We start from the raw sequence: 14,688 nt of genomic DNA on the forward strand, positions 1-14,688 counted from the left end.
AAGAAAAGCTTTAGGTTCATCCTGAGAGGATATCAAGCATGAACCAGGTGTGCCGCGGCTCCAGTACGCTTTTTGGGAAACTTCAAAATGGATTTGACTGTAGCGATCTCTTTTGGCACTTGACTGAGATTTAACCAGCAGAACGGTCCGTGCTGATGGAAGAAGCCTGTTTGTAGCACTGCTGCTGCTTGCTGAGTCAGCAAGGTGTGCGATCTGTCCCTGTACTTGGTGGAAATACAGGGGTCGGGATGGGCTGTGGTCGCATTGGTGCTGGGTGGTGCCTTGGGGTTTCCTCTGCTGCCGGAGCTTTCCTCGCTGTCCGGGGCGGTGTGGCTGCCCCTGGTCTCAGGGCGAGCTGGAGCGCTCCGCCCCCGCCCGCGGCGCTCGGCCAGCCCGCTGCTCGCCCGGGGGGCTGCTGGGCGCGCTGCGAGCTCTGACTGCGCGGAAAGGCAAATAGACGGGCTTTTCTGAGGTGGGGTGAATGGCTGCTGGCAAGAAAGAGAACTGTGAACGCAAAGCCTGCGTGCTGGTGTTTGTGCATTGTGAATACCTTGTCTGTACAACTTGAATTTTGAACATCTGCTTTGATGGAAAAGCATTAAAACGTTTTGATCTAAAAGATCTGCAGCTTGTGTTCATGAATTGTGAAATATTTTTACCTTTTCCAATTGATATGCAAATAGAAATGAATTTTCAGGCAGCTCGGTGTACTTGCAGGCCTTGCTTTGCCTGTCAGAAGTTACGGCATCTGCGTTCAGGCAGGAGGATTCCAATCCACCCCTAAGAACCTGCACGGTGTTTTCCAGTAGCGGGCGGGAGTTGTGAATGGAACTGACTCTGTTACGCTAATTTTTGATCTGAAATGCCTCTGCCATTTTAACTTGTTTTATGAGAACTATGGGTGGAAGATGTGCAGACGCGTTCCTGCCTCTGTGGGGTGGAGCTGCCAAGTCCGTTGCTGCAGTCCCTCACCACTTCATTTCCCATGTGGAAATGTGATGCTGAGGTTTTCCTGCCCAGACAGAGCGCATCAGATAATGTTTCTTCTGGAAGACCATTCATGATCTTACTACTTACATCTAAGACTAATATTGTCATGAAATTTTGACTGCAATGTTAAATTACACCCAGACCGTTCCTGCGGTGTTTAGAGATCTTTCACCTCCCTGAAAGAACTGGAAAGCAGCAGGCGACTCTGTAGACCCTGGCGCAGTGTCTGCACGTAGTGATGCGCCTCTTAGTTCAGCACGTGTCCTCTTGCCTTATCACCAGATCCCCTGTGTGTCCTGTGTGCTTCATACCTACAGCCCTCAGAGCATAGCAGGGATTGTGCCTTCTAATTTCTCCAAATACGCATGGAGACAGGAACAGTATTGTTAGTATTGACTAGTCCTCTGTAACAGGCTGAGCTGTTAATGCTTCCAGGGACTTTCTTGACGTTCATCCTTCAGATGGAAGTGTTGGGTGTCTGGTTGTGTGTGCCAAGGTTTGGAAATTGAGCCTCCTCACCTGTAAATGGCTCTCATGTGTCAGCATATACATGGGAATATTAATGGGAAGAGAGGACACTCTTACACTGCGAAACAGGAAAGTTAAATGCTGTAGGGAACTAGAAGCCCGGTGCTGGCAGGCGGGTGCCTGCGCCTGCTGGCGGTGGCGTTCCCGGGGGCCCGGTGGCTGGGCCCCGCCTGCAGGCAGGTGTTGGTTTCGTTGTTGGGTCGTGTCGTTTGGAGCGTGTGCTGTAACGAAGCATTTTGTGTCTTCCAGATCAGCGTGCGTGTTACCACCATGGATGCTGAGCTGGAGTTTGCCATCCAGCCCAACACTACAGGGAAACAACTCTTTGATCAGGTAAGCGATGGTGCTGCAGAAGATCTAAAGTTGGTACAGCTGTTGTGATTCTTTTAAGGCAACAGCAAACGATTTCTAAAGGACTTTGAAGATAAAGTGGCAGTGTATGTAGTGACTTGATGAGAATTCAGCATAGTAAGAAATAATACATTTTTTTCAAAACTACTGCGTGTTTTTATCTCCGAGAATGTGTTAGGAGCTATTCTATCCTTACCTCTGATGAATGGAACTGGTGCTGTAGCTCATAATAATACTGGAAAGCAGTAGACGTCTGCAGAAAAGTCTTCTGAGGGAGCTAGTGAGCCATCTTTAGTTGGTTTACTTGCAAGCATTGTGTAATTGGTTTCAAAGGGTAGCTGGTCTCTGAAACAGGAGAGGCTTAGCTGCGTTTCAGCTGTTGCTGCAGCGTTGAGTGCAGTGCAGTGATGTCGCACAGCCCCATCGGGTCCTGAGGGAGTCCTGGGGGTGTGCTGCGTCCATCAGGTGCGTCAGCCGTCCCCTGCCGTCCCTGCTGGCCCGTTTCCTCCTGCCTGGTGCAAGCAGTGTCAGGGAGGCGCGTGCGGCCGCCGTTGGAGCGGCTGGGACAGACGTTGCCAGTCCCAGCGGCTGAGGCTTCGGCAGGCTCCGCTGTGTTTCTCTCCTGCGCTCCATGGATTGGCTGCTTGGGGAGAAATCTGAGCAGGACGCTTATAGCTTAGAGAAGAGTAAAATGAGTTGTGGATTCATGACAAGATGAAGGAACTGCCAGGCCAGGTATATCCAGTATGGGTGCAGTGTGTGCTGGGGCCAGCTCTATGTAGTACCTATCTTAATGAAGAGAGAAACTTACGGGCTGACGCACCCAAAGAAGTCAGCTATTTCTTTTGGGGCCAGGAAACCCAATTTACTTTTTTTTTTTTTTTTTTTTTTAGGTGTTTAACCACAAACTACTACTTTCCCTCGTACTGAGCGGGATGATTCAGCACTAGATATTATGTTGCTCTTTGCAGCCCAGCCCTGAAAAGGAGGGAATAGAGTGGCATAGGGTTTACTAAAAGAACATCCTTTCATAGCGGACAAAGGAGAAAGGCTTTCAGGAAGGCTCTGGGTTGCAGTGCAGTTCTCAGATGCCTGTGTGTTACGATGTAGTAGCTCCTACGTACTTCAGCCAAGTGTCTCAAATCTGACAGTTTTTATGGATAGAAATAAGAGCTGGATTCTGTCTGGAATTCATCCATGCACCATGGCACTTCAGCAGTTAGTTCCTGGGAACAGAGGTGACATAGATGGGAGATGAGGTGGCAAACCCCATGTTCATCAAAAGGTGGACTGTTTTTAGAGAGTGTTCTTCACATGGATGCTTCCTGTGATTATTTTTCAATGTTTGGTGTCTGACATTATCCAAGTAAAGCACCAGGTGCTAAGAAGTGATACGGCAGAAGTCAGTAGTATTTTCAATCTGCAAATGCTGTTTTCAGTCAGCTCTAGACCATCTGCAGCCTTTGTGGCTAGCTGGCAGAGCCGGGCACAGCAGTTAGTTTCTGTTTGAGAAGCATCTGATCGTGCTTCCAAGTGTGGGGGTGTCTTCCTCACTGATTGCACTCCTCGGTGTCGTTTCCTCCGGCAGCTGTGCGTTCTCCCTGCAGGGTGTTCCACACAGCAGCGTCGAAGCAGAGCTTCTGGTTGGTTTGGGTTTTTTTCTATAGTAAACACTTTGTAAAGGGAGAAAACAAATGCTGTTGCAGAACTTAATTTCTAAGTTGCTGATATAAATGAGGCAGTGTTTAACTTCAGCTAAACTGGATTGTAGGTAGAGTTGGAAGAGGAAGTACAGTGGGGAGAAAGTGTGTGACGCTACCTGTTAAACATTTGCTATTTCTAAAAGGTTTAGTAGACACTCTCTCTTTGTGATGCCCATATATTATGCTTGCTGGAATAAGAATTAAACTGTTTTCTGGTGCCTAGCACGCAAGATTTCCTTGTGGAGGTAGAATCATTGGTTCCTGACAGGGCTGACACTGAAATGAATGTCCTAGAGCCTTGCCGGGGCAGGAGTCCAAGCTTTGACCAACCGATTAGTCAGAGACTGGCACGACGGTGCCAGGTGGCGTTGGTGCGGCGCCTCCGTGGTGGCGGGGAGAAGGGCCGACCCTCTGCCAGGGCCGGACGCCGCGAGCGCTGCGGTGCGGAGCTGCAGTGGATGTGGGAGGTCAGGAGCCCTTCACATCTCACGTGAATCGGGAGGTTTGGAGGCTGCTGCTGTGCGAGTGCCCGAGGGGCCCGATCCCCGCTGCTGTCGCTGCCCTGCAGTCTCGTCATCAGCCCTTTAGGATTAAGGAAACTAATTGCAAGGGAGGTATCTATTCAGCTCCTGCCACAACGGGAGATGTTTTTTGGTCTCTGACAGCAGATACATAAGACTACTGTCTCTCCATGTTTGGTGTGTTTTTTTTGGTAGAAAATTCAAGGAAAGCATGTACTTTTTGTATGTGGATGTGCTCAAACAGATATTGATCTTTGCATAAAGAACTAACTGAATACCAGACCAAAACATGAGAGCCTCTCATGAGCTGACAGTAAATACTGCACTTGGGGATGAAGCTTTGGGCAGCCAGCGGGCGCGTGTCCGGCGTGTGCCGCGCTGGCGTGTGCCGGGGGCCGCGGGGGGCAGCGCGGGCTCTCCCGCTGGCGGCGCTGAGCAGCGACCGCTGCCCCATTCTCTCTTCGCTCTGTTGCAGTTTCTGTCCTGAGCTGGTCTTGGGTCCCCTGATGGGCTGTGTAAGAACAAAGTTCTGGCTGTTCGTTTTCTGGCTCCCTTAAGCTGTCCCGTGCTCCTGGAGCTGCCGGTCTGGTCTTCTTGCACGATGCTGATCCTGGGAAAGGAGCTACTTTCATCAGTGCCTTTTTCTTTTCTTTTTGGAAGGGAGAGTTCCTCTGCAAAGCAACTTACGGTTTTGCTGTTGCAGCACATTGATCTTCTGGTGTGAAACCTGACTTTTGACTCTTTCACAGAAAGAATTTAAGATACCCTGCATGTTTTTGCCCTGGAGTGCCCTTTCATTTCGAGCTGGTAGTTCTGAGTTAAGCAGAAGGGAAGCTGCGCAGCCGGCTCTGTGCATGCTGGTGGCTTTGTTCAGAAACATTTAGGTGGTATTTGTTTCCACCTGTTGTGTATAAAGGTAGATAAATATATTCATTATGCCACACATAATTCTGACCTACTATTAATAGGATTCAGAAGACTTTTGGCAAGCTTGTATCTAGGTAGTAGCTTCATGAGGAAGAACAGTTTGAGTCTAAAGTTCCATAGTAATAATAGGTGAATGGGCTTGAATTAGAAATGCTCCTGTCTCCCTCTTTCTTGTTTGGTTAAATTCGACGTGGATTTTTGTAGTGACAGAACAATGCAGATGCTTCACTGCTTTGTTAGAAATCATTTTCTGCACCAAAGTAGCTGGCTGTGGAAACATCACTGAGCTAGTATATGGTGCAGCAGCATCATGATTTACACTGGAGATCTTCCTAGAACACCCCATCCCCAGGCTTGCAACTGTACAGCTTTCGCTTAAATAGCTTAAGCTTGGATGCACAGTCAAAACCTGGATTAATTGAGACAGCAGCAGTGAACTGTCTTCTGCAGCTTTGCCCGTGTGCCCCTCTCTGTGCTCCGGTGCCTCTTGGCACCAGGTGCCGCGCTCCGGTGTGTACCCACGCACAGCCAAGCCGTGGCGCTGCTCCCGCTCCCCAGCTGCCCGGCATGGATTAGCGGCAGAGCCTGAGGATGGGCTGTGCCTGCTGGGGTGCTGCCTGTCCCCGTCCGTGTTGTGCTGCGGTGTAGCCTGGGGTGCTTTGGCCTTGGGCGCATGAACTTGATCCGAGTAGGGTGGCTTCTCTGCATGTTTTAGTCTTGCTCATGTGTAATTAGTGCTTTTATGCAGGATCTGCACTTGTTTGCCAGTGTGGTGATGTATTTTCTGGGCTGAGAACAAGAGAAATCTTTAGTCATTGTTTTGACACTGAAATCTACGTTTAAGAGGCCGCTTATGGTTCTCTGGCTGTGAGGCAGCACTCAATGGCAAGAAGAGGGTTGGGAGGAGATGGGTGAGTGCTCAGGGGACGGACAGGTGGAGTGACAGGCCTGGAGACTGTGGAGTAAGGAGAGGTGAGAAGAAGTTCCCTGGAAGATACCGTGTTTCTCGTCTGAACATAAGTTAAAGAATTGTATAACCATGTGCTCAGGCTGTCACCAAAGGGTGAAGTGAGAGTCTCCAGAAATGTCAGGGTGCTGCGGGACAGCTGGACTTTAAGGCTGCCTGTAAGTTTTTGCCAGTTGTGGGCTAAGCTGTGTACTGCTGCCTAAACAACACCCAGGGATTGACTCAGTGTTCTCTGGCCTGAAGGAAAGGTGTCACTCTCTAGCTGAGAGTGTAAACTTTAAGTATTTGAGCATCGTGGTGTGTGTTGAACAGTACTCTGTGTCCTCCTGTCCCGTGTGCCAGCTCCTCTCCATCCTCAGCCACTGCCAGGAACTGTTCGGAACATCTCGCGGCTCCTCAGGGCTCTGCCGTGCGCCGCAGGCGCAACTGAGCTGCTACCTGCCAGCCAGGCTCCTTGCAGCTGGAGAAAGCTGTTTCTTCGTGCTTTTTCCCTTTCTAAATGGCACTAAACCTGCTGAAGCTGAGGTGGGAAGGAGGGAGGAGGGCTCCTCCCCTCCCCATTTGACCAAGGCTGCTGTCATGTGCATTTATTTGGAAAACGGTTTCCATAATTGGGTCTAAATGGGCCAGATCTGTGCTCAGGCTAAGGCACAACATGCCTTGCTTTACAGCTCCTGTAGTTCCTCCGGCAGGAGCCGTGCTGCGTTCGGGTTTGGTTCAGTAGCCGTCTGAGGGGTGGCGTTCTGTGCCGTCCCCTCTGCCCAGCCGGCGCTGTCACTGCCGCTGCTGTGCAGGCGCCGGCTGTGCAGTAAGTGTCCTTTTGTGCAGGGCCTCAGTGCGGTGCCCGCCCGGCCTGGCCGGCAGTCCAGCCTGACGGTGGCGGGAGGCGAGCAGCGCACACAGCAGGGCCGGGGGCTTCCATCCCTGCACGTGTTAATGCTGCCGGGGTCAAACCTGGGACAGCCCTTCTTCCTCATGCGCTTTCAATGTATACAGCAAACTCTGCTTCTCCGGAAGCCTCCTTAGCCGTGTGCATCCTACGACGTGATATGCGCAAATTAAGGTTTATCTGCCCCACTTTCCCTGTGTTTACTGTGGGCTTTAGGCCAGTTCTTCAGTTTGCAGTCAAGCAAGGACAGGGTGAATAATTTCATGGAAATCAGTGGGATGATGTGAATAGACTGTATGACCTTGCGTAGGTTTTGTCTGTGTGTGCACGCAATAGCGTGTTTCTGCCAAAAGCTGCCTTTGGGTTTGGGGCAGGAACGGAACTAGGGCCCTAGTGCTGCCTTTGTAAGGCTGGAGGAAACGCCTGGTCCAAGCGCTAACGAATGCGACTAGTGGTGTGTTTGCGGGGAACACGTGCCTGGTATGTCTTGCCAAAACTAGAGACCCCATCACAGAGTGCATCCTTGGCATCCGACAGGGAAGTAATTTAAAAAGAAGTAGGTGTTTAGGTAGAAAACGTAAAACGTGGGACAAGGCTTTACCAAGAAGCTTCCCCCTCCTTTGTAGCAGAAGTAGCGTTATCCTGCAGTCGTCTTGCCCCCCCATGAGGTGCTTGTCTCTTGTTACAGTATGTCTGCAAACCCTCGTGTTTTCAGAGCGCCCATGGTGTGCTGGGGACGTGACTAAGGAGAAGGCTTACATAGCGGTGCAGTTCATTTCTGTGGTGGCTCTTTGTCCCAGCACAAGGGACAGCTTACGGACGTACCCACTGCAGCACCTCCTGTTGCATTGTATTTTGACTACACATAGAATAGAATAATAGAATAGTTTGGAAAAGAGCTTTAAGATCATCAACCCAACATTAACCTAGCACTGTCAAGTCCACCAGTAAGCCACGTTCCTAAGCACCACGTCTACATCTCCAGGGCTCGTGACTCCAGCACTGCCCTGGGCAGCCTGTTCAATGCCCCACAGCCCTTTGGGGAAGAAATTGTTCCCCAGACCCAACCTCAACCTCCCCTGGGCAACTTGAGGCCGTTTCCTCTGCTCCTGGCGCTTGTTCCTGGGGAGCAGAGCCCGACCCCCCTGGCTCCAAGCTCCTTTCAGGCAGTTCAGAGATCAGAAGGTCTCCCCTCAGCTCCTGTTCTCCAGCTGAACCCCCAGGTCCTTCAGCCGCTCCTCATCAGACTCATGCTCCAGTTTTCTACCCAGCAGACGGTGCTCCCATCCAAGCCACGAGCAGCCAGTTTCTCCGGGAGAATGCTGTGGGAAACAGTGTCAAAGGCAAACGTGTTGGCTCATAGGTGGCCGAATAAAATAGTGTCCTAGTTGTTGTTTGTAAAGAGCAGCAAGCCTTAAATAGACGAGGGAGAGGGATGAGTGCAATGCATCTCCCACTTGAGATCCCTCATCCAGGTGTGTGCAGCGCAGCAGGGGAGGCGGATCGCTGGGCACTGGGTGTCTGTGTGTTTGAACGTGCCTCTAACACGTTCCTGCCACCCTTGAGATCAGCCATCTGACTGGGGCTCTTACTAATCATCTTTCTTCCAGGTCGTCAAGACAATTGGTCTAAGAGAGGTCTGGTTTTTTGGACTTCAGTATCAGGACACCAAGGGCTTCTCAACATGGCTGAAATTGAACAAAAAGGTACGTTTGCTTCAAGCTCTCTTGTCCTGGATTCGCTTCTCTTGGAGGATGGGGCAAATTTGGTCTCCGTACTTGTGTCAGGGATCTGTTCTTGCCTCTCCACGCACCTGAGGTACTGCAGGACCAGCGAGCTGGTGCTGCTGTCCTGCAGTCCGCTCCTCCCCTGCCCGGCGTACGGGGAGTCAGTGTCTGACCTGGTCCCTCTGCCTCCAGTCCTGCTTGTTACCCAGGCAGATCCGTCACCTGGCCCTGTAACATGCTGGCATGTTGCTCACGTGAGTGTCTTGGTTGGAAAGTAACTCCCATAGTGCTGATTTTAACTAATGGCTTGTCATAAGTCCTGTGTGGAGAGGCGAGGAGGTATTTAGCAGTAAGCAACTGAAAATCCTTGCATTTCTGCCCACTCACTTCTGCATTGGTGTCAAACCAGCACAACTGGAAAGGAGAGTTGTTTTCTGATGTGTGCTTGTCTTCCTGCTCGTAAACCTGCTCCCTTCAGTTGGTATGTAGGCTATAAAATCTGGTAATTCCGTTCCAGGTAACGGCACAGGATGTACGCAAAGAAAGCCCCCTGCTTTTCAAATTCCGTGCCAAGTTTTACCCGGAGGATGTGGCAGAAGAGCTGATCCAGGACATCACACAACGCCTTTTCTTCCTCCAAGTGAAGGAGGCAATTCTGAATGATGACATTTACTGCCCTCCAGAAACAGCCGTCCTTCTGGCTTCCTATGCTGTCCAGTCAAAATACGGAGACTTCAACAAAGAGACACACAAATCTGGCTATCTTGCTGGTGACAAACTGCTCCCACAGAGGTAAGTGAGCCTGCGGAGTCTCACACCTTCTTTGCCTTCAAGGGTTTGTGATTATTTTTTTAGGGGGGAGGCAGGCTGGGTGTGATTGGAACGTTCAGAATAAAATATAGCCTGGTGCCTCTGCCTGGGATTAGTTGAGAGCTTTAATCTTAAACATCCTATTGCTGCTGAAGGAGCTCTAGTCAGAAATAGTAAGAGGAGCTCCAAAACCAAATAATGGAATGCTACAAAGAAAAGCACAGCCAAATACAACTTTGTCATTTGACAGAGTGTGTCTGTAGCTAGCTTTATAATAAAGCTGTGTTTCCTGGAGTGCTTTTGGGGGGAACTGTGGTGACAGTGAGTGTTTAATGAAGCGTTCATCGGGAGTGATGTGACTGGTCTCAAATGTTCCGTGTACTCCTCCTAGAGTCCTGGAGCAGCACAAGCTCAACAAGGACCAGTGGGAGGAGAGGATCCAGGTCTGGCACGAGGAGCATCGAGGAATGATTAGGTAACTGGTGCAGTGTGAAAATGGTGTATTCAAAGTAGCGTGATATAGGCTGTTGTGTAATGTATGAATGCATACAGAAATCCGTGGCTTGCTTCGTGCTGAGTTAGCATTCCTCAGGGGATGCTAGTCCACCTCAGCGGGCTGGGCTTGGTCAAACAAACTGAGTTTGCAGCGTGGGTTTGTTGTTACCCGCCAGCTTGTTGCTGCTCTGCTCGTGCAGGAGGACAGCACCTTCTTGCTCTAATGGATTATAGACTCAGAAAGGAATATCTGCTTTCTCTTTTGCATGCTGCAGAGAAGATGCTGTCTTGGAGTACCTGAAAATTGCACAGGATCTGGAAATGTATGGTGTGAATTACTTCAACATTAAGAACAAGAAGGGCTCTGAACTCTGGCTAGGTGTAGATGCTCTTGGACTTAACATTTATGAGCAGAATGACAGGTAATAAACCGCCTCTCCTCATCATTACCTTCAGCTCCTTTCCCCTGTAAAGGCATTCAAAATTAATCTTCTCTGGACTTCAAGTCTCACTAAACTCTACAATTTCTATATCATCCTTGGCTGTATTTTTGATGCTGCCAGAATGATCCATAAAACATGCTGGTTTGGACCAAAAAAATGCAAGAAATTGCCATATCTCATCAAGCTACTTTTATTTGTATCTTTAGTCTTCCTGCCGTAGATGTATTCTCTGGTTCTGGTTTTGGTTAAAAATAAAAGAGGGCAGGATTGAAAAATTGCTTCTTGTTCATAGTTCATTTGCATGACTAGTTTTGTTTGCTGATTCCAGTCAACATAAGAGTACTGAAATATGAGGGGAGATCTGGTAGAATTTTGAGGTTTATGTTTTACGTTAAGGCTTTGTAATGACTTGGGGCCTTTTTATTTCCTCTGCTTTGTTTCTGCAGGCTAACACCAAAAATTGGATTCCCTTGGAGTGAGATCAGAAATATCTCATTCAATGACAAGAAATTTGTTATCAAACCTATTGACAAGAAAGCACCAGTAAGAAGCAACATTCAAGTTAAACTTTTGGTTTCTTAGCTGAACGATCTCTTTTTCTCATTGCACACAATGTTTTCATCAACAGTGTCAACGCTGACTTAAGCAGTGCTCTGTTACCGGACCTGTTCAGCTCAGTGTGTGCAGAATGGGTCTAATGGCAGCGAGGTGCTAGTCGGGATTTATTTCTGTCTGGAGGGTAGAAATTTGTGCAGTATAACCTTAAGCTGTTCAGTCAGAGGCAGGGAGAAGTTCTTTTCTTTTGCATTTCAAGCTTCAGGCCATTTCGTAGGGTACACTGGGAGGGGTTTTTTTCTAGCTCATTTATAATGAGCATAACTGGTTTCACCTTTAAGACTTATTAATTTTTCGTGTCAGCTGATCCCTTCTGTTCCTCTGGTCGTTCTTGTTGCATTACTGCTTGGAAACATTTCTCTGCTGCTGTTGCTGCTTGTTAACAGAACAAAGTTATTTATCCATGGGCCCTTTCTGCCATAAGACGAAACTTTACAGTTGATGTGGCTGGCCACAGTGTTGCGTTAAATAACTAAGCGGGAGAAGTCGTAGTCCGGGTGTGCCTGGTGACCCAGCCCCGATGGTGTTGGTGATGTTGTGTGCTCCACGTGCTGGGGTGCTTCACGGTGGAACCCGTCACGCTCGCAGCAAGTCGGGCAGTTCTGCCCCGGCTGTGTTTGTCAGGTTGAAATCCATTCCCGAAAGACGCGTGTCCAGCTGCCACCACCTGTGAATGAGGCACCAACAAAGAAAGCTAGCTAGCAGCTCTAGGAAGCTTGGGGTCGGGAGCTTATTGCATACACGGGAGGGTTCTTATGCTGGAAGAACGGGTCTAACGCTGCCTTTTTCTTGTGCCAAGGACTTTGTATTCTATGCCCCCCGGTTACGGATTAACAAACGAATCTTGGCTCTTTGCATGGGGAACCACGAGCTCTACATGCGCAGACGTAAACCAGATACCATTGAGGTGCAGCAGATGAAAGCACAGGCGCGGGAAGAGAAGCATCAGAAACAGATGGAGAGGTTGGTGGGGTTCTGAGGAACCTGGACGTAGCATCGTGTGCTGGATGAATTGCTGGCAGCACCTTAATCAGCCTGAGCCAAAAATACAGCAGATTGCTTTCTGCTTCAGTATATCTAAGGAGCTGATGGAAATGGCACTCATCCATCATAAATGTGACCCGCTGTCACTTTCTTAAAGATTTGCCCCTCTATTTGGTGGGACTAATATGGATCCTGATATAAGGAGATTTGCCTCCTAACGCTGCCATTGTGAACTTGCCATTGAGCTGAATGCCAGCAGAGTGTTTTTCTTTCTGCACTTCTGTAAAGGGACACACCTGGAATAAAACTTGTCAGCTCAGTGCTGTAGTGCAGGCCCCTTGTATGCTCACAGCTTCCTAGGAAGCACTCCAGTCTGACGAGCTGTTAATTGGAAATTGTGTTATGACTTCCCCCTCATCAGAGCATTGCTGGAGAATGAGAAGAAGAAGAGGGAGTTGGCAGAAAAGGAGAAGGAGAAGATTGAACGTGAGAAGGAGGAGCTAATGGAGAGACTCAAGCAAATTGAGGAGCAAACCAAGAAAGCTCAGCAAGGTGATACAAATTGTTCCAGTATTCCCTTAGATACACAGTGCAGTGTTGCCCCAGTAAAAGGCTGTATGTTTCTCTGCCTCTAAGGGTAGAACTTTGAGATGGGTAATTCCCCGCAAATCAGTTGGGCAAGTAATCAATTAGTTTGGAACAGGCCTGGCTCTTAGTCTTCCAGCTCCCGTTACAATGTGAAGGAAAGGGGAGAGTTGCTTATGTCTCCTTTACCTGTTTCTCTGAAGGAAACCCCTTGTCCGCGATGCAGGTGTTAAGGGCACTTTCTTCTACTGCCATTCTTTACTTGATCTCTCTTCAAATGTGCTCCTTTATTCTTTCAGAACTGGAAGAACAGACCCGCAGAGCCATGGAGCTGGAACAGGAGAGGAAACGAGCTCAGGAGGAAGCAGAGAAACTGGCTAAAGAACGTAGAGAAGCAGAAGAGGCAAAGGAGGCCCTATTGAAAGCATCCCATGATCAACAGAAGACCCAGGAACAGCTGGTAAGTGGGTGACCTGAAAATTGAGGTGGGAAAATAGTGACAGGGTCAGCATATAAGCTTTTGAAGCAAACCAGGCTATGAAGGCGGTGAGGCAGCATAGTTTGGTTCGTAATTTTTTTTTTAGCCTCAAGCAGATGAGCTTATGCCTAAATACAAGTGTAATTGTACAGTGCATCTGGATTGTTGTGCTTTTTGCCTGTTCTTTTGTATGTGATAATGAGAACAGCATTTAGAGCTTGCTGATTGCTTTCTCTGGTTTGGATTCAAAGAATTGTGTAGCTCTGTTTGGAAGAAAAACAAAACAAACCTCAAAAAACCACGCACACACAAAACCAAACACCTAAAACAAACCAGCCAACCCCAAACAAAACAGAACAAAAACCAAACCCACAACAAACCCCAAAACTTCTTTACTTCCTTGCATCATGGAGGTATCAGTGGGACTGAAGTGTACAGGAGGGCTTTCTCCTTACTGAGAAGATGTTAGAGATACTGTTCTTATTCAGGACTTGGACTAAATGCTTCATTTAGTGAGTACTTTTCTTTTGTCCCACTAAAATCTTTTCTTTTGCAGGCTGCTGAGATGGCAGAACTCACAGCAAGGATCACGCAGCTGGAGCTGGCCCGGCAGAAGAAAGAGAGCGAGGCCCAGGAGTGGCAACAGAAGGTAAAGTGTTACCTGAGCACACGGCAAGTTGCTCGTCTTTTTGCGTTATGGCCTAAATTGCTGCACTAGCTGCCACACTAGACTGAGTGTCTGCAAGCTTGAGGCTGTTGTAAATACCCAGCTTTGCCTTTCTTGGTGCAGTGAGTGCCCTATTCTGACTCCATGTAGAAATATTTTGACTAATTAGGCTTATAGGCTATATTTCATTAATTATAGCTGTTCTTCTCTGAAGTGCTAGCCAGCAGAAAGTTTTGCAAAAGATTGTGGCTGAGTGGCTTTGGAACACATCACTTGAGTGTTCACGAGGTGCCAGGTGTCCTGTAACAAGCAGCCAGCAGTGCTGCTGTGCGCTTCCGCGAGAGGCCTCGCGCACTCAGGATCGGAGTGACTGACTCGCTGTGACGTGTCCTACTGCAGGCACAGATGGTGCAGGAGGACCTAGAAAAGACCAGAGAGGAGCTGAAGACTGCCATGAGCACCCCTCATGTCCCTGAACCCATGCATGCGGAGAACGAGCACGATGATGAGCACGATGAGAACGCGGCAGAAGCCAGCGCGGAGCTGCGGTCGGAGGCCACCATCAAGGACCGCAGCGAGGAGCAGCGGACCACTGAGGCAGAGAAGAACGAACGGGTCCAGAAACACCTGAAGGTAAGAAGTTGACAGCAGAAGGAGTGGGCATCTGGGGGCTGCTTCTGTTCTTCTTGCCATTAATTGCAGCTGGAAAGTGTTACTGGTATTTTAAAAAAAAAAAAAAAAGGTGGGGGAAAGAGGAGTGATCATGATCTGCCAGAGGGCTGCGTAACCACGGGGCGGAGGCAGATCCTGTCTCTTGGCACTTGACTTCCATTTCACTGGAAGCAGTGAAGTGTTTTCAAGCAGTGCCAAACAGCAGCGTCTGTCAGACGTAGTGTGGTTGTGTGGGTCTCACCGGCCATCTGACAGCTGGCTGCCGTGAACCGGAGGCCCTGGTCTGGTTCCTATCGAGCAGCTGCCCGTGACTGTGCTGTCTGACGGGGCCGCACT

General features: G+C 49.1%; 1 protein-coding gene across 3 annotated transcripts in view; it reads left to right on the plus strand.

Annotated features, from left to right (window-relative positions):
- The window catches only part of MSN (moesin), a 39,460-nt gene that overhangs the window by 21,010 nt on the left and 3,762 nt on the right, over nucleotides 1-14,688 (plus strand). For 2 of the 3 annotated variants that reach the window (XM_065077288.1, XM_021297061.2), the window contains exons 2-12: nucleotides 1,768-1,851; nucleotides 8,487-8,582; nucleotides 9,121-9,395; nucleotides 9,805-9,888; nucleotides 10,184-10,330; nucleotides 10,798-10,894; nucleotides 11,766-11,929; nucleotides 12,372-12,502; nucleotides 12,835-12,995; nucleotides 13,570-13,662; nucleotides 14,080-14,313. In XM_065077288.1, coding sequence (XP_064933360.1) covers nucleotides 1,768-1,851; nucleotides 8,487-8,582; nucleotides 9,121-9,395; nucleotides 9,805-9,888; nucleotides 10,184-10,330; nucleotides 10,798-10,894; nucleotides 11,766-11,929; nucleotides 12,372-12,502; nucleotides 12,835-12,995; nucleotides 13,570-13,662; nucleotides 14,080-14,313 — 1,566 coding nt within the window. The remainder of the gene's footprint in view (nucleotides 1-1,767; nucleotides 1,852-8,486; nucleotides 8,583-9,120; nucleotides 9,396-9,804; nucleotides 9,889-10,183; nucleotides 10,331-10,797; nucleotides 10,895-11,765; nucleotides 11,930-12,371; nucleotides 12,503-12,834; nucleotides 12,996-13,569; nucleotides 13,663-14,079; nucleotides 14,314-14,688) is intronic. The other variant, XM_065077289.1, reaches the window with a different exon arrangement.

This window comes from Columba livia, chromosome 12 (genome assembly GCF_036013475.1).
Source record: "Columba livia isolate bColLiv1 breed racing homer chromosome 12, bColLiv1.pat.W.v2, whole genome shotgun sequence".
NCBI lineage: Eukaryota > Metazoa > Chordata > Aves > Columbiformes > Columbidae > Columba > Columba livia.